The sequence below is a fragment of the Athene noctua genome, chromosome 2, assembly GCF_965140245.1.
Source record: "Athene noctua chromosome 2, bAthNoc1.hap1.1, whole genome shotgun sequence".
Lineage (NCBI taxonomy): Eukaryota > Metazoa > Chordata > Aves > Strigiformes > Strigidae > Athene > Athene noctua.
In genome coordinates, this window is record NC_134038.1 from 38558279 (window position 1) to 38580504 (window position 22226).

The following is a 22226-nucleotide window of genomic DNA, read 5'->3' on the forward strand; positions in this document are numbered from 1 at the left end:
CATAGACTGCTGATTTATGCCCAAGTACAAGGCACATTGGCAGGATTATGGAGCTGGTGATGCTGCTACCTTACTGTCATACACATAAAAAAGAATTAGTAGCAGGCAAGAATGAAAATCATTCTCATAATTTTCACCTTTTCCTCTTCAAACCCATCCCAGGTTTTGAAAGATCAGTAAAAGGTTAAGCTGTGGAATGCATACATTTACACACACATATGTTTTCTATGCTTGACAAATTACTGTAACCGAGAGGGAATTAGCACACACAGCTCTGCTGCTGTCACTGGAAGGTGGCAGTGCTCAGTCTGTCACAGGGCCAGGCCTGGAGCCATTTTTTTCCTTAAGTCTGTGATAAAGCACACAAACAGAATTTCTCTGTATGTATTAATCATCTGAGCCTTTATAATTGAAATGTCAGCTGCATAAATTACTTTTCAAGGACTAATGAAAACGAAACATGCTCTTTGTATTGGAAAATACAAGCACAATACATTCTCTGTAATTGTTCTTCTAATTTTAAATCGTTTGGGTGACTAGAGAATAGGTGAGGCCTCGGGAGGTAAACGGCAGGTGTTTGTTTGGTGGAACCAGAATGGTGGAGGGGGGAGGCAGCGGTCATTTTTGCCCTTGTATTTGTATGGCTGGGTGACTCTGGTACTTGGCAATACCCAGTAAGGCGCAACCTTGTCCTCCAAAAGTTCAGCTTTTGTTTTCCTTTATTAAAAGATAAATCTCTATCTGGAAGTGCTTCCAGAGAACTTAAAAAACCTGCGTGCTGACAGTAACCATCCTTGAGCTCTGGGCATTAATACGCTGCCAGCCCACTGTAATTAGGTTGGAAGTTGTGAACATGATTCTCTTTCATTTTTGTGAAGTATCATTTCAGACGGCCACTGGAGATAACGTAAGCACCAGCTCCATTCCCTCATTATCTCCTTATGTAGCACCAACAGGAGGGATCACTTGCGTTAACAAGTCGCTCTCGTGTCTCCTCATGTCTTGTGTCGTCGCTATCGGCAGCTGGCAGCTGGGGAACACCTCCGTTTAGATAGCTCACCTCCCGGAGCAGCAGCCTGACGCAGCTGCTCGGGAAATGAAACCCCACCGAGGGTTTATCGAGCTCCAGAAATCCCGGGGAGGTCAGCGAGCAGGCACGGCGCTGCCGCGGCCGCAGCCCCGCGTTGGCGAGGCCTGGTTGCGGCGGCTGGCGCGAGCAGGCGCTGGGGGCCAGAGCCCGCCCGCCCGCGTCCGCGGGGCAGCGCTGCCGCGGAGGGGCACCCGCCAGGCCCAGGGCGCCCTCGGGGCTCATCCCGGGGCTCACCCCCAGGCACGCAGACCCGCCCCCCGTTCGCAGCAGCGGCGGGGGGGCGCAGGCCGGAGCCCGGCCGCCATGTCGGGCCCCGGCCACCTGCCGGGCCCCGTTCCGTCGGCCCTTTGGCGGCGGCAACTTGTTGGAGCTCGGCCCGGCAGCGCCGTGAGGAGCCGGGGGCCGAGGCCGGGCGGCGCCACCCAGCCCCTCGGCTTCAGGCAGCGCGAGCTGCCGCCTCCCCCGGCTGCCTGCCCGGCGGGACAGGTGACACGGGAGGGAGCCGCGCTCCTGCGGGGGGGGCGCAGTATGAATCTGTCTGCGGGGTCTCACCCGAAGGCAGCGCCCGGCCCCACCCCCGGCCGCAGGAAGCGCAACAAGCCCCCGCCGGGTGCCCTCCCCGCGGCCCGCCCGGCAGCGGCCTACAGCTCCCAGGAGGGCGGCGCGGCCGGCCCGCCCCCGCCCGCCCCCCGCCGCCTGCCCTCACGGGCCCGGTAGTCTCCGCGCCCTCCCCGCTCCCTTCCTCGCGCCGGGCCGTGGCGGCGGCCGAGACTACGAGTCCCGAGCGCCCCCGCGGCGCCGCGCCTGCGCCGCCGGCGTGGAAGTGCGAGAGGCCGTTGCGTTGCGGGCAACGGCTGAGGCAGCGAAGAGGCTGTAAGCGGCGGCGCCGGCGCCGGCGGCTTCCGCGTTTGCCGGGTGCTGGGGGGGGGGCCGGGCAGGCGGGCCGGCAGCCGGGCGGGGGTGGGGGCGAGGAGCGGCGGCGGCGGCGGCGGGAGGACGCTCGGTGGATGGGCGGCTGGCGGACGGCGCCGGCATCTGTCAGGCGGTGGCATCTGTCAGGCGCCGGTCTTCAGCCGGGGCGCAGGGGATGAGCCTGTGAGGGCGGAGGAGCGCGAGTGGGGGTGAAGCCCGGCCAGAGCAGAGCCATGTCCCAGCCCCAGCAGCAGCAGCAGCCGCCGCCGCCGCCGCCGCCGTCTCCTCAGCAGCAGCCGCAGCCGCCGCCTCCGGCCGCCTCCAAGAAGCGGGACCGGCGCATCTTCTCGGGCACCTGCCCCGACCCCAAATGCCAGGCGCGGCTCTTCTTCCCGGCCCACGGGCCGCAGAGCAGCGGCAGCATCGAGTGCACGGACTGCGGGCAGCGCCACGAGCAGCGGCAGCTGCTGGCCGTGGAGGAGGTGACCGACCCCGACCTGGTGCTGCACAACCTGCTGCGAAACGCACTGCTGGGCGTCAGCGGGGCCGGCCCGCCCCGCAGGAACACCGAGCTCGTCAAAGTCATGGGCCTCTCCAACTACCACTGCAAGCTCCTCGCCCCCATCCTGGCCCGCTATGGTATGGATAAGCAGACCGGCAAAGCCAAGCTCCTCACGGAGATGAACCAGGGAGACATCTTTGACTGCTCCCTCTTGGGTGACCGCGCCTTCCTCATTGAGCCGGAGCACGTCGAAACCATCGGTTATGGGAAGGACCGCTCTGGCAGCCTCATCTACCTGCATGACACCCTGGAAGACATCAAGAAGGCCAACAACAGTCAGGAGTGCCTCATTCCTGTCCATGTGGATGGAGATGGCCACTGCCTCGTCCACGCAGTCTCGCGGGCGCTTGTTGGCAGGGAACTGTTCTGGCATGCTTTGCGAGAGAATCTAAAGAAGCATTTTGAGGAGAATCTGAGTCACTACAAAGCGCTTTTCCATGACTTTATTGATGCAGCGGAGTGGGAGGACATTATCAACGAATGTGACCCTTTGTTTGTTCCTCCAGAAGGCGTGCCAATGGGCCTTAGGAATATTCACATCTTTGGTCTGGCCAATGTGCTTCACCGGCCTATCATCCTGTTAGACTCCTTAAGTGGGATGCGAAGCTCTGGAGATTATTCAGCGACATTCCTCCCTGGTCTGATACCCCTTGAAAAATGCATGGGAAAAGATGGCATGTTGAACAAGCCAATCTGCATTGCATGGAGTAGCTCAGGACGTAACCATTATATTCCTCTGGTTGGAATAAAAGGTGCTGCTTTACCTAAACTGCCTAGGAAGCTCCTTCCTAAAGCCTGGGGAGTTCCTCAAGACCTCATCAAAAAGTACATCAAGTTAGAGGAGGATGGTGGTTGTGTCATTGGAGGAGACAGAAGTTTGCAGGATAAGTACTTGATGAGGCTCGTTGCTGCAATGGAGGAGGTTTTCATGAGTAAACATGGTATCCATCCCAGTCTCGTAGCTGATGTACATCAGTATTTCTACAGAAGGACTGGTGTAATAGGAGTCCAACCTGAAGAAGTCACTGCAGCTGCCAAAAAAGCAGTGATGGACAACCGCCTTCACAGGTGCCTCATCTGTGGGGCCCTTTCAGAGCATCACGTTCCTCCAGAGTGGCTGGCTCCTGGGGGGAAACTATATAACCTGGCAAAAAGTACCCACGGCCAATTAAGGCCTGACAAAAATTACAGTTTTCCCCTGAACAGTTTGGTGTGTTCTTACAACCCTGCAAAGGATGTGCTGGTACCAGACTACAGCCTGAGTAGTTTGACTGCTTGTAACTGGTGTCATGGTAACTTAGTGCGTCGCGTCAGAGAAGATGGATCTGTTTTGTATTTGGATGGAGACAGAACTAATACTAGGTCCACAGGTGGCAAATGTGGCTGTGGGTTCAAGCACTACTGGGAAGGTAAAGAATACGACAATCTCCCTGAAGCTTTTCCTATTACTCTAGAGTGGGGTGGAAGAGTAGTGAGAGAGACAGTCTACTGGTTCCAGTATGAAAGTGACACATCTCTGAACAGCAATGTGTACGACGTCGCCATGAAACTTGTTACCAAGCACTTCCCTGGTGAATTTGGTAGTGAGATTCTTGTTCAGAAAGTTGTCAACACGATACTGCATCAGACTGCCAAAAAGAACCCTGATGATTATACCCCTGTAAATATTGACGGTGCTCACGCCCAAAGAGCTGATGATGTACAGCAAGGACAAGAGTTAGAGTCGCAACTTCCAACCAAAATTATTTTGACTGGACAGAAGACAAAAACTTTGCACAAGGAGGAGCTGAATATGAGCAAAGCTGAAAGAACTATTCAGCAGAACATTGCAGACCAGGCTTCTGTAATGCAAAAACGGAAAAGTGAAAAATTGAAACAAGAGCATAAAGGGCAGCCTAGGACTGCTTCTCCCAGTGCTGTTCGTGAGGGGCCATCATCTGCACCTGCTACACCAACAAAGACCCCGTATTCTCCAACATCTACAAAAGAAAAGAAGATTCGAATAACCACAAATGATGGGAGGCAGTCAATGCTTACCCTGAAGTGCACTACCACCTTCTTGGAACTACAGGAAAGCATAGCGAGAGAATTTAATATTCCCCCATATTTGCAATGTATTCGCTATGGCTTTCCTCCTAAAGAGCTTCTGCCTCCCAAAGAAGGCATGGAAAACGAGCCCGTTCCCTTGCAGCATGGTGACAGAATTGCAATAGAAATCCTGAAAGGTAAGGAGGAAGGCAGGCAGTCTGCTTCAGCACACTCGGCCCATGCCGTGAAGCACGAAGACGTTGCTGTGACTAGTAAAATCTCATCAAAGGAACTGCAAGAGCAAGTCGATAAGGAGATGTATTCTCTCTGTCTTCTAGCAACGCTAATGGGTAAGGCTGACTTCGAGTTTTAAATTGTATTTTTAAGTAGAAGCTAACACTTTACAAACTAGTTACATACGTATCTTTTTTTTTCTTTTCCGTAACCATGAAGAAGTTAGTTCCTTTATTCCTCTATTGGAAGAACATTTAACATGCTGTCAGTGATTTGTTGAGTGTTGTGACTTTTCAAAGTTTGTATACCAGATACTTGTTCTAAGTCCTCTTTTAAAAATTGCTGTTTAGAAGTTGTTGCATTTCCCCTGCTGTCTTTGTTTTCTCTGTCTTTTATTAGGCACACATCTGATGTTTATTTGTGTGAGCTACATGCTCTCTTTTTTCCTTCATCTCCCTCAGGTTTCAGGAAATTTAGAGCAGAGGTGAGAAGGGGATGCTAAGTGTCTGCTCATTCGAAGTTTCAGAACCAAATTCTCACCTTTGTAGTAGGATGAAGTTTTGTCATTTCTCCCCACAAGGGGTTGTGTTGGTTTAAGCAAATCAACACAACATTGTCTCTTTAGCTAATCTGCTAATTTTAAGTGATTATCTGGTCTTTTTAAAGAGCTGTGAAAAGTATTACTTCAGAATGTAAGCAGAGGAGAAACTAAAAGAATCTAAACACAGATTTGAACCCCAAAGGTGGACATAGGGTTGCAAAGCTATGCTTATAAACTGTCAGTCATGTAAATCTGACTAACTGTTAATAATCCAAGAGGAATGGACTTTTCTCAGGTGCCTGTGGTTTTTATTTTCATATTTGGACTCAGGAGACTTGAACCTTTGTTTGTATACTTTCTTCATTAGGTTTCACAGTTCCTGCTGCTTACTGGCAGGAAGTAGAACAGTAATTATCATACTTTTAGCTCTATGAACCAGTTGAATAGTAGTGTTTACAGGATTTTTTTTGTGGGAGCCTTCCCTTTTGCTGGAGGGATTTGGTGTGGCTAAAGCATGTGATGTTTCAGAAACGAAACAATTACGTAATCACAGAGTGGTATGGCAGAAGTTCATTAAGCAGAACTTTGATTCTTTTCCAAGCCTGATTGTTTACTGTCGTGTCTCTTGCAAGATAGTGTGCTGAATCACTTAGCCACCTTGTCACACTGACATTTACACCGCAGTTCCAAAGTGCAGGAAAATGTTAGGTTTAGAAGCTGTTTTAATTTTGAGATGAAGCTTTTCTGTTTTCAGGAAATAATGCTGAAAGTGTAGTTACAGGCTTACAAAAAACTCTGATGTGCTTTAAAAAGTATCTCAGTTACTGCAGCATTACAGTGTGCCGGTTTTTTTACAGGTACTTATCTGTAAACTGAGCTAATCTTGTATTCAAGAATCAATTTCGTTGACTCTTACTGCTGTTAGATTCTGCTTTCAAAGCACAGGTTAGAATAGAATTTACCTTGCCCTTCTCTGTCTGCATCCATTTTGCATTACTAATAGAAGTAAAAGTGGCAGCAAATGACAAACCAACCAGTTATAACAACTTACGCAGTTACTGAATAAGATGTTATTTTTGTATAATCACTTTTCTCATCAGGGCTTCATTTTCCTTTAAAGATACTTGTGGAAAAAATCTAGACAGTTGAATATTTACAATTGTGATTTTTTCAGTGGGGAAACAAACTCACAAGAAACTTCTTAAGTCCTTGCACTTTCTGAAGAGTGTTGAAATGGCAGTTCTTCAAGGTGGTATATTCAGCCTTTTTGGGATGAGAAGCCTCAGTGTTTCTCAGTGACATTTCTGTACTGTTAAACAGTGCTGCAAAGTTCTGAGAGTCAGTTTATCCTGCATGGTCTTGCTGTAACTTTGTTCTGCTAAAAACATTAATCTTATACAGTCAGATTAGAATGTGTAGAGGGGAGATGTTGTTGAAATAGGTCGCTGGGCCAGACACAATTTTCTTCTTTTTCCCCAGTGCCCATAGGGAAAGTGTGTCTTCAATCACCTGTAACTATTCATTCTGGATGCTTAAAAGCTTTTCTTTCATACAGGGTCTCCTGTAGGCTGGCTTGATGTTTCTTTTGTATTTCAGTTACTAGGATTCTTTTCTGGTCTCAGCTAGTTAACTGATTAAAATTTTAGACCATGTTCTTTAATTTTTCTGTATATAATTAAAAAATAAGTCCTGGGAAATTAGATACTGTAATTTCTGGACCACTTAACAATTATGCAAGATTTTTTGTAAAGCTTTCTCTTCTTTTTTTGTTTAGCTCAAAATACATAATGCTATAGGGAAATGACTAAAGGAATTGTAATTTTACATTAATGTAGTTAAAACATTAGATTTTAAAACAGATTTAATTACAGCTGTGCAGAAGCACTCTGGATATGTGCAAGCCAAGTATGAATGTATTTTGATCGGTTTGTTTTGCATTGATGAATTCATGAGTGCGCAAGAAATCAAAATAGCCAGGTTAAAATTAAATGTATTGATTGATACCAGGATTTGCTCAGAATTAAACAGCTTGTTTTTAAGTGAACTGTAGTTCCCTGTAACCTGTGTTTATCAACTGAGCTTTTGAATTGTTTTGCACTTCTGTCTGGCCTCTCTGCTTGCATGAAGTGATGGTCTTGGGCTTCCACTGGCATAGGTTAGTCTGTACCTGTTTGTTTTTTTTGTCTGGGTTTTTTTTTTTGTTTTTAGCATATGAGGCATACTTGTGGGTAGGATAGTCTTCATTTGTTGCCATACCTTAATGTAGGGCTGAGGTCTGTTCTGAGGGAGTGTGTACTGCAGTGGAAACAGTTCAGAGAACATAATCTCTTTGATAAATGTAGTGTCTTGAGGGAGTTTTAAATCTGACTAAATGATCACCCAAATTACCTTGTGACCTATAAATATCTTACTGCCATGGTAAACAAAACCAAAACAAACAGTAAAACCCAACTAGAAACAAAAACGTGCAAACCTCAAACAGCTTAGATGAATCACACACAGAAGTTACTCTGATCTGGGAAAGTCCACTTGTAATTGTGGCTTTTTTTTGGTGTTCCAATCGGAGATCTCTTTATCAAAACAGCATCGTTAGTTTGTTTTTCTTTTAGTGGCTGATGCTTTTGTTTTGTGAGCCCTGCTCTCCATACTTTTTTGTATGTAGTCCTTGTTAGTGTTGCATAAAAGGCTCTCTAAACAGTGATGCTTTTCTTGTGCAAGGCTTGAAAAGTCATGCCCAGAGCAAACGGGGTATCTTTCCTTGGAGAATGCCACTAATATGTAAATTTGGGCTGCTTCTAAAAGTCTGGTGGTTGTCTTCTAGCAGGGAAGGGAGCCCTTCAAATAGGAATTGATTGCTAGATGAAGCAGTATAGGAGTCCTTAGTATGGAGTCAGCCATTGTGTGGCTGCTGGCTGTGGCCTCCCCCAGCTTTGGTAGGCTGACAACTGTATTCTCTTACTTATCAATGTAGTGGTTATTTTGCTTCCTGTGGGCAGTATTTCAACCATCAGGAAGACTTGGGGAAAATGAAGACCCACAGCAGTGATGCTCTGGAGCCATTGTGTACAGGGATGTGCACTTCAAAACGTAAATGAGAATAAGGATGCAGGGTAGCAGTGAAGCCCTTTTGAAATAGCAAAAACAGGAGAATGTTATCAGGAGTGAATGTTCTCCCTTTGTGAAGCTGTCTGAAGAAGAGGGAAAGCAGTGGCGATAGTGGGGAGGAAAAGAGAATGCTCCTTCTAAATTTTTTAATTTTTTTTTTTTTTTAGTGGAGTCAGTGAGAACTGGAGAGGAGCTTCAAATTTATTAACAAGCCAGTAGACAGGAATTATCAGGATAAAGTCAAAAGACAAGACCTCCTTCTTCAGTAGATCATGGAAAATAAAAGAGTAGTTAGTTTGTTACCTGGATGTTCTTGCTAGGAAGTGAAGTCCAAATCTGTGAGCTTGATGTGCAGATGAATGCAGTGAACCAGAGTATAGAGGGTTCAAGGGAATGCATTTAAAATTAATCAGATTATATAGGTCTCCTGCCTTTAAAATGTCTAAAGACGAAACATGATGAAGATGCACTGTACCTTTTTAGAGAGAATGGGGACTTGAATAACACCTGAAGTGGAGAGGTGAGTGACAGAATCCTTCTTCTGGGGGGACAGACAAGCAGAGGATTGTAGAGTCCTGTGCCTGTTGGTGAAGGGAAACAAAAAAGTCAGAGAGCAGATTGAAGGGTTTGAAAGCGTAATGTAGCATATAATGCCACTGTGACAAGGATGAAACATCTCCTCACCTGAGGCAGGTGGGATAAGAGAGTAGCCACAGTTACCCTGTGGGATATGCAGTAAAGAAGTGCAAGGGGAGGTTTAGATGTGCCTGGTATTCAGTATGTGGAAGGTATTAAAAATAACTTTTTACTTTTATTTTGCTCTTAACAGCAAGCAAAGAAATATTGGTGGGTAATATTTTACAGCCTCATGCATTCCAAGTATCTCTGTTCCAAGTAGTAAGTGCATCCAGTTAACTTTAGTTGATGATTTACATTCTCCAGTTTTAATAGAAAATAGAGAGACATGGTTATTGAGATTTTGATGCCAAAAGTAGGATGCAATTTCTATTTAAAGTATCTCAGTATGTTCCCATGAATGTTTGATATAACGTGCGGGAAAGCAATTTTTTCTGAAAACCTATACACGCAGTAGTTGTTTCTGCATTGAGAGAATGGAATTTATCAGTACTTTTTGTTTGCACTACTTTGACAGCTGCATCACACGTCACTTCTCTGAAGCAGGTAAGTGGTTAGCAAAATGAGGAAAAGGATATTAGTGAAAATGCAGGTCTGAAGTGATTTAGCAGTGCTGTTAGGTCACTGACATTCTGTCATTGTAACCCAGTTTTTCTGTTCGTTATATTCCTTTCCTTACATAGTCTAGGGTTTTTTTCCCCTCTCAGTGACATTTAGAGTTGTCACATTTCGATGCCATTTTTGGCATCTTTGAAAAATGCCAGTTACACAGGACTGCTGGGGCCTCACGGTTGGCATTTTGTTTCTAGCTCTCAAGCAAAGCAAGGTAGAGACACAGCTTCTGTGCAGCTGCCTGTGTGGACATTTGTATCTCAGCTCTAGTATGAAGTCTGCTGATAGCAGATGTGAAATTGAGATCTGATTTTTTGAGAAGGTGTAGGGATATAGAATTGAGGTTTTAATGTGTAAGGGTATGTGCTTGAATTTTGGAAGTGTCTTAGTCATTTCCTAGTTCTATGATGAAAGCACGGGTAGGAGGGGAATGGAGACTCATGCGTAGAGCCTGGCAAGGAACCAGGAGCTGCAGCTTGGATTGAATCAAATTTGGGAATCTTTGTACTAGATGTAGGATATTTGACTGCAGACAGTGGCATGTTTTCCTGAAAGTTTCTCAATGGCCTGGGCTCCTGTGCTGTCGATTTGCAATAAAATTTCAAACTCTTAATTGCATAGAGGAGAGTGAGGATTCAGCTTTTAATTCAGCGAGTTACATTTTCAGCCATTGTTTATAATGTTAAAATACGACTGTTTAATTCTAATGACTGTGTTTGATTTTTTACAGGAGAAGATGTTTGGTCTTATGCAAAGGGGCTTCCTCAGTTGTTTCAGCAGGGTGGAGTATTCTACAGCATAATGAAGAAAACCACAGGTATTTTTTGGTTTTGTTTTTATCCCTTCCTCTGTTTTCAAATCTTTAAAGTTGTAAATTGGTATTGAGTCACTTGTAAGCATAAATATATTTTTATTCCCACAGTACATTTTTATTTTCCTAATATCGTAGAACTCCTTATGCTCCTCCCTCAGAGAGCCTTAGACTAGAGAATCTGATTAAAACTAGTCATTCACCTTAAATCTCTTATTTTCTGAAATCTTCTCTACAACCATACATCTCCATTTAAACTTCTTGAATTGTACAAAAAACTTCAGTAAGTCAACTGATTTTTTTTTTTCCTGGAAAGATCAAAAGAAGATCATAGAATATATACCTGTTATACTTTGAAACACTTACTGAATAAGCAGTTCATCTTTCTACTGTGCTTCTTGTAGATATTTTATACAGGGCTACTGCATGTTTTAAATTTAAATGGTTGTTAAATTTGTCTTTGCATTCATAGTTTAGCTCTTCTGATTTCATCTATAATAATGATTCCTTTGCTGCTTTCTTACTGTTTGTTTTCTTCTTAGGCAGTTTTACCAACCTTAACTTAATCTTGATTATTTATGGAAACAGGTATTCTACCACATAATCTCTGTTCTGTTTGCAGTAATTAAAGTGTGTGGTATACTCAATGCCCCCTACATCTCACTGAATTATTAGCCTGGGTAATAGAATTAATAGAATACAAGTGTCTTATAGCACATCTGTTTCCTTTTGGTTTTCTTTCCTTTACTAAGCTTGTACAGTAAAGCCTGGTGTATTGTTTGTGGCAAGTGAATCTGCTTAAACAGGGTCTAATGGAAAGGACATTTTGGACTAATTTTAATGACTAGCCAGAGTTGAGAACCTATAATGAATCCAAGGGATTTTAACCCAGCTGGTCATTAACTCACAGAAAATGCCTAACTTAAAAGTCTTTTTTCCCAGCTGACAATGTAATAACTAAAGCTGTAGAAGATGATATTCTCTATTTGAACATTATTGCATTTCTGCGTGTGCAGGCATTTTACACTGCCATGGTAGGCAGAATTACTATTTCAGCGTTATCGTATTTGTATGACTTTAACATTTTATGAACTAATAAATTTCCACTTTAAACAATTACAGTGTGCAACAATCTGTTTTTTTCACTTAAAGAAGTTCCTTACCTATTTGTAATATTTTAGTTAATGTCATAATGCAACTATTATACTGGACATTTGGAACAGAGCTTTCTATCGAGTGTAGGTATTGTTAATCAAAATTTGATTTAGTAAGTCTTGTTTGAGATCTTACTTTGAGATTTCAGGATTGCAATTTCAGAGGCAGTTTTGGTCTATCATAGAAGCTGTTACAGCTCTCTTGCAAATGAAGGTTGAGATGGTAAATTACATAGTTAAAATATGTTCTCCAGGCTAAGTTAGACAGATAAGTGCAGGATAAGTTAGATGGGTTGTTTGGGGTTAAATTTTGTTCTATGTGTGTTTTGGCACATGTGTGGTTATTGGTTCCCATGGATATGTAAAGAAAGGATGTACCTGTCTGAAGTTCTTGAAATAAAATCTCATCTATAGATTTTCTGCAACTGCCAAAGTGTGTGAATTAGAAGCTGTTGAGGATGAGTGAAATTGGTCAGTTGGGTCAATAAAAACCAGTTTAATAACATTTCAGATTGAGTGACCTTTTTCATCGATGCCCAGAATAGTTGTTTTGATTACATTGAATTTAATAACACAGAAATTGGATTTGCCTGTTGTGTTTCTTTGCTTTGCATAATTTGAAGGAGTTATTTTGTATTTTATGATGATAAACTTGAAAACTGAATGTTGCCCATTTTTGACATAGAGCAGCTTCAGAATTTAAATTTGGCAAACTCTCAATTTCGGCAGATCAGTCACATTCTAAGTGGGACGATGAAACAAACAGCAGATCAAAAATACTATGCCTCACATTTGTTTTGTAAAGGTTACTAGTTATAATCTCCAGAACTACTAAACATAGTGAACTTGAAACATCTTTGTTTATCTAGCAACGCTTCCTCTCTGAGAAGATGACAAAGAGCAAATCTGAAATTCCTTAGGCTTAGTGGCAGTTGTACACCTGAAATCCTACTACAATTCTAACTAGTATGTAAGTGGTCTTAAATAGTACTCCTCCAGATAGACAGTGATTTGAAATGTGCTCTTTGGCAGTTTTCTGGAGTTGTCTTTTAAAAATTTATTTGGTTTTGTGTGGTTGTGGGGTGGAGGGGTGGTAGCGGCAGTGATGGGGCTTGGCTTGCTTTGTGTTATTGAAAACATACAGTGTTTCTTTAACTTCTGTTGTGTTAGAACTGCAAGTTCCAGCAAGGTGGTTATTTTATCTAGGAATACTACAGTCCTGCCTCTTCATTAGAATCGCCATAGAAGGCAGCAACACCTTAGGGGTATACTGTGATTGTAATCATATGGCATACAAGCCTGAATTGTTTTTCTCCTACAGTACTAAATTTCACTGCTTGTGTTTTTACATACTCGACGCAGTAAGTTTTAAATACAATAATTACTGTGTATTCAGAGCATACCTTAAAATATGTTAGCACTTTGAGTAACTTCTTCTATCTTTATAGGTTTGGCTGATGGCAAGCACTGTACTTTTCCACACCTGCCTGGTAAAAACTTTGTGTACAATGCAGCAGAAGACAGATTAGAGCTCTGTGTGGATGCCGCTGGGCACTTTCCTATTGGTCCTGATGTCGAAGAATTGGTTAAAGAGGCCTTAAGTCAAGTGCGAGCTGAAGCTACTTCAAGAAGCAGGGAAGCAAGTCCTTCACACGGAATGCTGAAGCTGGGTAGCGGTGGAGTAGTGAAAAAGAAATCTGAACAACTACATAACATAACTGCATTTCAAGGAAAGGGCCATTCCCTAGGAACTGCATCTAGTAGTCAACAACATGATCAAAGAGCCAGGGAAACACCACTTTTAAGAAAGCATAGCACAGAAACGGACTTCAGTCCTTCTGCTAAAATTGAGCCTTCTGTATTCACAGCTGCTTCTGGTAACAGTGAGCTTATCCGAATTGCACCGGGAGTTGCGACAATGAGAGACAGCAGGCAGCTTGACCCCACTTTGGTTGAGGCACAGAGAAAAAAGTTGCAGGAAATGGTCTCTTCTATTCAGGCTTCAATGGATAGACATTTGCGGGATCAGAATACAGAGCAGTCAGCATCAGTTGATGTATCTCAAAGAAAAGTAGAGGCAGTGAGTTCAACTGCTAAAACTGGGAGCTTTCAGGCTGGCTTACCCGAATCGCTTTCTGCACCAGGTGGTACTGAACACTTGAATACTGAATCAACTGATGGTAATATGGTGAATTCTGTGGGAACAACATTCCCTGCAAGGTCTAAAGCACAAAAGGGAAATTCTGTTGAGGAGCTTGAGGAGATGGATAGTCAAGATGCAGGAATCACTAATGCAACTGAGCCAATGGATCACTCTTGATTAGGTTAAAATCTAATAAGGGTAGAAGAAATTACTGTTCAAATGTAATGTTTATTGGCTGGGCCACACAAAGTGATTAGTTATTAAATCTTGTATGTATGTCAAAGATTATATCATCTTATTCAGTGCATGATAAGCGTGTGATTGGCAATAGCTTTCAATATTACCATACTGCTGCCCAGGCTGGCTCTGTTACCTGTAAATTAGTTATTAGGATATGCACTGAGATGAATATCTGCTGTAAATGTGGGTTCTTGAAAACTCTTTGTAATTTTTAATTCCTTACAAGTCTTAAAATTGAAGCCCATGCAAGGTTCTTACCATGCTAGTTTAAGGTTACTGGAAAGGCTAGAACAGGCAAAACTAGAAATGTGACAAAATTAATCCTGTCCCAGGTACTTAACTCCACTCAAAAATACACTATAAACATGAATTAAACATAAATTTCAAAAAGCAACTGAAACTAAACTTCTGCTAAATTTGATAATGCAGCATATACAGTACTTTAATTACATTGTGCTGGCACGTCCTCTGATTTAAAAACTTCATTCATACAGCTGTATACGCTTGTCAGAAATCTTGGAATAAGTGTAACTTTAGTAGACTCTAATTTATGCATAGTGTCAGTTTAAGCAAGTTAGGAAAAAAAGGCTACTTAGTGTATGATGAAGATAAAGTGAATGTGGTGTGGTTATGCATGGCTGTCTGAGCCAACACAACCATTTTGGTGCTCTGTTACTAAGTGATAGCATGTTTTTATTTCCTCCCAAATACTGAGCTGGTCAGATGTTGTGGAACTTTAAATACAACTACAGGAGAGAAGTTGGCAATTGCAAGAAACAACAAATGTTTGATGGCAAATCCATTTCTTTTAAAAGACTTTGATTACTAGCATTGGTTAGTAATGGCAAAAATTTGTAACAGCTGTCCTCTTCAGAGCAAATTAACAATTTATTGGAAGGAAATGACTCTCTTAACATACATTAGCCTAAAGTGTTCAGTGATAATTGAGCTTTTGGAAGCTCACTGCTTACTCCATGGAAACAAGGAATATATGCTGTTTCAGTGTCTATAAAGACTACCCACCTCTATTAGCCTCACTTCAGTTTGTGATGCAGATTTCCTTGCATCAGTGGTCATATAGCTGGTATCCACTTAAGTAGCGTGTTCATCAGACCTGCAGTGCTAGTTTTTAAGAAGCAGCCGTTGTGCTTGCTCCCCAAGGATGGAATGTGTATCTGAACTGCACTTTGCTTCCTATCTTCATAGTCATATTTAAATGCACTATTGTTGCTTACTCTAATGGTAAAATAACATTGAATGGATGAAAGATGTTAATACAGCTTCCAAGGAATTAAGAGCATTTAAATATTGAAGTCTGTGTTTGTGCACATGTGGGTTTTTACCAGTTCACAAATGTTGTTTGTATTGTATATGTTTGTATTCAGAAAAGATTCCTCACTTTTTACATTTCTAATCACTTAAACAGTTCTAAGCATTAGTATGATAAAATGTCCCATGAGGGAGGATTTATTTTTGTATGTAAAAATTAACTGAAGCAAGTCACTTAAAAAATAGCCCCCTATTTGTCAAAGGAAATTAAAATGCCTCTGTTGGTTAACTTTTTATGTAGAAGGAATAAATATTTTATGATTTAGTACACTACTTATAGGTAAAAAATAAGAACCACCTTTTCACAAATAAATGAAAAATGTTAAGATCTCAGATTGCTAACCTGTAAACTAGCAGTTTGAAAGCTTGGAATGTATGAAGTAATTGGCTCACCAGAACTGACCTGGCTGCTGCACTGATAGACTGGCAGGGCTTACTCAATGAGAAACAGGATGCACATGCAGCAGCTGGAAGCCTGCCATGACTTCTGAAAACATTTAGTCTCCCATGAATCAGTCTAGCTGTCTGAAGGCTACTTCTGTGTAGAAAATGTTGAGTAGAGGCTTGTGCTTTGTCACAGTGTGAGGTTTAGAAAAGTATAGCAGTGGCATGTTCCTGGGAGGGAGTTTAAGTCAGGAGAGGCTGAGAGGGAGGAATCTCCTGAATCTCGTGCATTTTAGACAAGGTAACTGTATCACTTCGACGTTCTTAACCTTTTCTTTAGAAAAAGAAGTCTTCCTTGGCTAAAAAAAAATATGGGCAGTGTATATGAGAGAATTTAAAGTTTGAAATAAATGGAAATATTTATTGCACATCATCCTTATTTCGAAGGAAGATGCTTACTTCTTTCATGATTTTCTGGTAAGACTACAGAAGTTTGTGTGCCTTTTACTGTGTAAAGAGGAAGGCTTGGTTTAATTTTGACACACTTCCCATTTCAGCAGCAATTTAACATTTTCCTTATCTAAATAGAAAGAGACACAAATAATAGCTCTGTTTGACTTGCCCTTGGTGTCATCTCCGATTCACTGAAGTCATGTAGATCAGAACTGTCCAGTTCCTAAAACAAAATGGTCTCAAAAAGGAATGGTAAGATGCTGTCAAAATCATGAGATCCGGTGATGTGAATTCCTCTGGTGTAAAGCAGGATTATGCATATTTCTTTGCAGTGTTCTTATTTCACATAGCTTTCTCATGCATTTAAATATCAGTGTTTTCGAGGAAGGTGGTTTTCGATACTCTCAAGTTAAGCTACACTTCATCTACATGCTGGTGAGATGTGTAACTGTACAGGAGAAGTGAAATAAAGAACACTGAAGTGCAAGTTTGAACAGATGTTTCATTTGATTGCTAGCAGCGGGTGCAAATGTAAGTTGAGGCAAATCTGTGTGCCTGCCGTAGGAACATCCACGTGCTTGTTAGATTTCTGTGTTAGTCAGGAAAATGGTGGTGGGGTCCAAGGGCAGGGAAGACATTGACTCATTGTGGATGTGAAGCTGTGTCAATAGGACTTCTCAAATGGCGTGAAGAGTGTCCCTTTCTCAAAAAAACCCACCCGCTTCTTGCTACTGAATTGCCTGTGGATGGAGGTTGTAGTTCTAAATTCTGAGTACCTGCCTTGATTACTTTCTTGTCTAGGGGCCAACCACCTTCTACACAGCATCTCATGGCAAGACTTACATTATTTGCAAATCCCAAACTTTGCTATGGCTTAGTCTGTATAACTTAAAGATGACTACTGAAAATACAAGTCCAATACCAAAAAAAAAAAAAAAAAAAAAAGGAAAAAAAAGGGAGAATTAACTATATTGCTGGTGACCATATGGGAAACCTTAGAAGAACAGATCAGTCTTCCAGGCAAATGCAAGATTTTTACTACTTCAGATGGCTGGCTGCTTAGTAAGGTTGACTTTTTGATACTGCTGTTTGAATTTCAGTAAGAGAAAATAAATAGCAGTTTTTCAAATGAAATCACATAAATATATTTGGAATGTCTTCACTGTAAAGTCACAGAAAGAGGGTTTTGTGAATCCCTTATAGTTCACTCGTCTCCTGATAGATACAAAATGTGAGCTAGACGTTGCTCCTGACAATGCTCTAGCAGCATTGCAGAGGCACAGTGCCAGAAGGCTGTATGTTAACAACCCTGTACAACAGGCATACTTTCAAGACCAAAATGCTTAATTTACAGTCTTTCGAAAAGCAGTATCTACTGTCACAAGGTTAGCAGAGTTGCTTGCTACTTTTTCAATGTGCTGAAAATGCCAGGTAATAAAATTCATAAGATGCTTACAATTGGGAAAGCAATGCTCAATCTGAAATGTATGAAAAATAAACTATTTAAGAAGATGCCACTGTTTTCTTTACATTTGTTTGGCTCCCACTTTCAAATAGCAGAATCTACATGTTTTTGTAAAATAATAATAATATTGAAGTTGATTCTTCTGTTAAAAAAACCCATAATAGTAAGTGGTTTCTTTGTTTTGCTTGTGGATATCAGTTTAGCTTCTTAAAATTGAAAAAGTTGCTTAAGATCTTTAGAATGCAGGATTCCCTCTGAGCCCTTATGCCTGCGGTTGAGCAATAAAAGGTTGAAACAAGAGTGGTATTTTCAGAATTATTTTACGTTTAACAAGGATTATTGCCAAGAAATGAAAGAGTGCACTTTTAGGAGGGAATGCTATTTAAAATGTATAAATAAGAATTAAAATAGTGTATATATTTAGAAAACAAATCTTTTTAAACAGTAAGTGCTTTACATGTTGAATTAAAAATAAAATAGCATAGAAATTATACCATCTTCACAGTACTGGCTGTTACCCAGCACAGTTTGGTTTGGTTTATTTGTGATTGCTGTACTAATTATATTTGATTTTTTTTATCTGTAATGTAACAATAGTGTATTATAACAGTACATAGTGTACTATACTACACTTCACTGTACAGTATTTGGAATTTTCTTTGATTGCTATATTAAAACTATAAGTTAAAACATCTGCTTTGGTTTTCTAAGGTGCAACTTTTATCTAGCCTTTCACATATTAGCTGCTTTAATTAACACTGATTTGGCTACAAAATGAACGAGTTGTAATTATATTAACTTTTGCATTCTACATATAAATTGCATTATGCTTACATACATGAATACTAGTACATAAGTTGAAAGACTGGTGCAAATCTTAGAAAAGTAAATAGATGTAATCCAGTTTGCTTTAGACATTTCTGTTTAAAAGAAACTTTTTTTGAAAGAAGAACTCTTTGTGGAAAAGTTTTTTTCATCTCATACCTGTTTGAGTATTTCATTAAACATGTAGAACCTTTGAACGTGAGGGAGATTTTTAAAACAGGTTTTTATATATTTGAGACCAAAATCTGAGATATTAATCTTTTTTCAAAGTTGTCACCAAGAAGAGGGTGTAGAAAAACGCTGACCAAGTCACACATGACATTTTAAGGCATCTTGCAATCTGTGTTTTGAAACATTGGTCAAAATGTTATTTCAAAGCAAAATTTTAATGCATGCATGTAATATGCAAGTACGAATAGCATAATGTGGAAGAATTAGGCCTTTTAAAATTTGGCAATATTCAAAGATTAACATATTGACAATTACTTAAATTATCTCTGTGCATTTTCCACCAGCTACATGTAGTACTTTGTTTCAAAAATTGGCTGTAATCATAACTTTTGAGCCAAAAAAGATGTTATAAAATCCATTGCAAAACTGTTACTTCTCCCTGTATTTACTGAAAGGCTTTAATTCAAAGTGTGCTAGCATTAAAGCATTCTTTAAAGTAATGGGTATAAATATACATAGTCAATTTTGATTGCATGTCATATCATGAAGAACTGAAAATTATCCTTTGAAAGATTTGTATTTCAAAACCTTAAATGCTTAATGCTAAACTAGAAATTGACTCATCTTTATTAATGCAATGTTTATAATCTGAGCCAAAACCAGTACTGAATATATGAAGCAATGAAGTTGAGTGCTTTCGGAGTGATTTAATTTTGCTTCTGCTATTAATTGTATAGCTTTAATATCTGTCTAGATTTTTTTTTTTTTAAATTTTAGAATGGAGTTGTTGGTTTTGAGTGGTTTGTCTTTTTTTTTTTTTTTCCTAGTTATGTTCATAGTAAATCTGTTCTAACACCCCTGCAAAACCCCAGCTTCCTGCCACAAGAAAACCCCTCACAATATAATTTTCTCCCTAGGATCAGGGTGAGCGTGAACCTTGGATGTTCCTCAGCATGTGTAGTGAGTTGCAGAAGGTGCTGTTGGTATTACAAAGAGTCAATTCAGACACATATATATGGACTGCAAAAGTTAACAGATACTGTTGCTTTGCCTGATGAGTTTATTTTATTGAGACTTGATATATAGTTGGCTTCAACTGTTTTGTGATGTTCTGTGTTTACTACTTTTTTACTACTTAATAATAAAGAAAAGTAGTAGTGTTTGGATCCATAGTAGACTTGATGGCCAAACTGACGTTACAGAAGGCCACCAGTAGCCACAAATGATTGGAAATGGGTTATTCTGATTTGAATTACTTAAATTTGTGTATGCTGGGTGATTCTGAACGTTTATGAATATCATCAAAAGCATTAGGCTTCAGTGTAAGCATGACCTCTGTTGCAGTAACTTGCACACTCTTTAAGAGGCTTCAGAAAAGACTATTATTCTCTGTTCTGTTAATGAAAGGCATTGATTTGATGATTATGAGATAGCTGCACAGACTTGTATTTGGACTTTATCCACCTCTTTTTCTTAAATGACTGTCTACTTTTGTTTTCTGCTGGAAATAATACTTTTAGGGGCTTATCTTGGTAGTAGCAAATCTAATTTCACTTCTGAAGTGATCCTGTAGATCTGGACTGGGTCTGTGCTGTTTGGAAACTAGTATTCAATAAGAAAAAAATGAAAGCTGTCAGGTGGAAGGAAGTTAGCAGAAATTAGAAGGTTTAGAAGGTGCTATGGTTCCTATTAGCCAGTAGCCTGTGGAGCCTGGCTGCGTGAAATGCACAGGCATGGTTCAAGCAACTTCTTTCAGAATAGGAAAACTTGATTTTATAGGCTATTTTGTCAAGTCAGTATATAAGATTTTCTTTTAAATTAATCTTCTTTCAGATTGTCACATTGTTGTATCAATGTAGAGAGATACGTGCTCATAATCCTAACCTCTCCTTTCTCACATGCATTTGTGCAGACTCTGCAAATCCTTAAGAGAAGTTTCTTATGATGTTGGGCTGGCTTTCCTGTTTGCTTTTTATCTGTTGCTTGGACTTATATATATATTGAATCATTTTTACCATGGACATTTTTGTAAGCTTATTGCCTTCTGTTTATACTGCTGTTCTTAAAGACAGTAAGAGGCAATAGATAAATGACCCAGTTTCAGACAAATTAGACCGATAGAAATTAAAACCTTGTTTGCCTTCCTCTGAGATCTGTTTGTATGGGACAGAAAGGAATGAAGGGAGATTCCTAAGGAAGCAGAGGATTTATGGGCATATTCAGGAGAGGGAAGAAGATATATAAAGATTTATCAATGATTCTAAAATCACCTAGTAGTTCTGGAGGAAAACCATGTTTTGTGTTGTTCCACCTCCAGGGTGATGAGCTTTAGAAGCTGCAGTGGCTCACTCTATATCTGGGGATTTCCCTGAGATCCATCATTTTTTTTCTCTGAGGAGCAGAAGCTGCCAAATAAAGACATACTTTTCCACCCAGTGGGAGAGAAGAGGTGAGGCATCACCAGTTGCCCCATGATGGTGTAGCGTTTGTGGCAGCAAGAAAAAAGACAGAGCTTACAGAAAAGGCAAGGGCCTAACTTAAAATTGTGGGGAATGAAATAACTCCTATTTCTAACTATTTGTATGTTCAAATCTCCTCAAGTGTTGCTCAGTACATGCCCAAGTCCTACATCTGAACATTGCACGTACAAGAATGCTACTTTTTCCCCCACTATGTCTTTCTTAAAATAAGGTCTTTCTTGGCTTCTGAAGACAGAGGCTGGAAATAGCAACTATTTTTTCAGACAGCAGGAGGGATGCAGGAAATAAGGCTCAAGAATACCTGCTTACTTTTGCTTTCAAAATAAGAACATTGAAGGCATGGTACAATGGAAGAAACTAAATACCAGTATTTATTACTGTGCTCCCTCTGTTTCTCCTAACTTCTTCTTTACACTGCCATATTCACTATTGTATTTTTTTTGTTTTCTTCCCTGCGTTTGCAGTCAGCTGAGCTAGCCCATTCCCTTCTTAGTTTGGAAACACTGAACTATCTTAGGTCTCTAGTAAGCCTGCAACCCCCAAATCCCCAGTTATCTATTGTCTACTCTGAAAATTATCTTTTTTTATGTAACTTTTTGGATCTTTTCAAACCTAACCCTGAGATTCTACCTTTGAAACTTTCATAAACTTGAATCCTTACACAAACTCAGAAAATACATTTGCCATAAGTGAGGACTCATTGCTGACTGTGGAAGTGGAGCCAGAATGAAGGTGTGCAGTCTTTTCACATCTGTAAGCACTTTTCACTTGCTCTCCTCACCTCCTGCTGGAATTCTGCAGGTCATGGGAGCATGCCTCGGAAAAAGAGGTAAACTGCAGTTGTGCAAGGAGCAGCACAGGCCAGCACCATCTGGAATTGCCAGTTGTGATACTGAAAGATTTGTCCCTATGGCTCCTGTTACTGTAATCAGTGTTAGGAGTGGGAAGGAGAGAGTCTTGTTGCTAGTTTGGAAAGTAGGGATTCAGAACATTATTCTTCTTATACAGTGGGTTTTATTTGGGGGTGAAAAGTCAAGCCAGTGCTTTCCAT

General features: G+C 41.0%; 1 protein-coding gene across 1 annotated transcript; it reads left to right on the forward strand.

Annotated features, from left to right (window-relative positions):
• Positions 1–2069: 2069 nt before the first annotated feature.
• VCPIP1 (valosin containing protein interacting protein 1) lies at positions 2070–18393 on the forward strand. The gene is made up of 3 exons (XM_074898878.1): positions 2070–4942; positions 10451–10537; positions 13134–18393. Exons 1-3 carry the CDS (start codon positions 2236–2238, stop codon positions 14003–14005), a joined length of 3666 nt encoding a protein of 1221 aa, XP_074754979.1. The 5' UTR covers positions 2070–2235; the 3' UTR covers positions 14006–18393.
• Positions 18394–22226: the final 3833 nt, after the last annotated feature.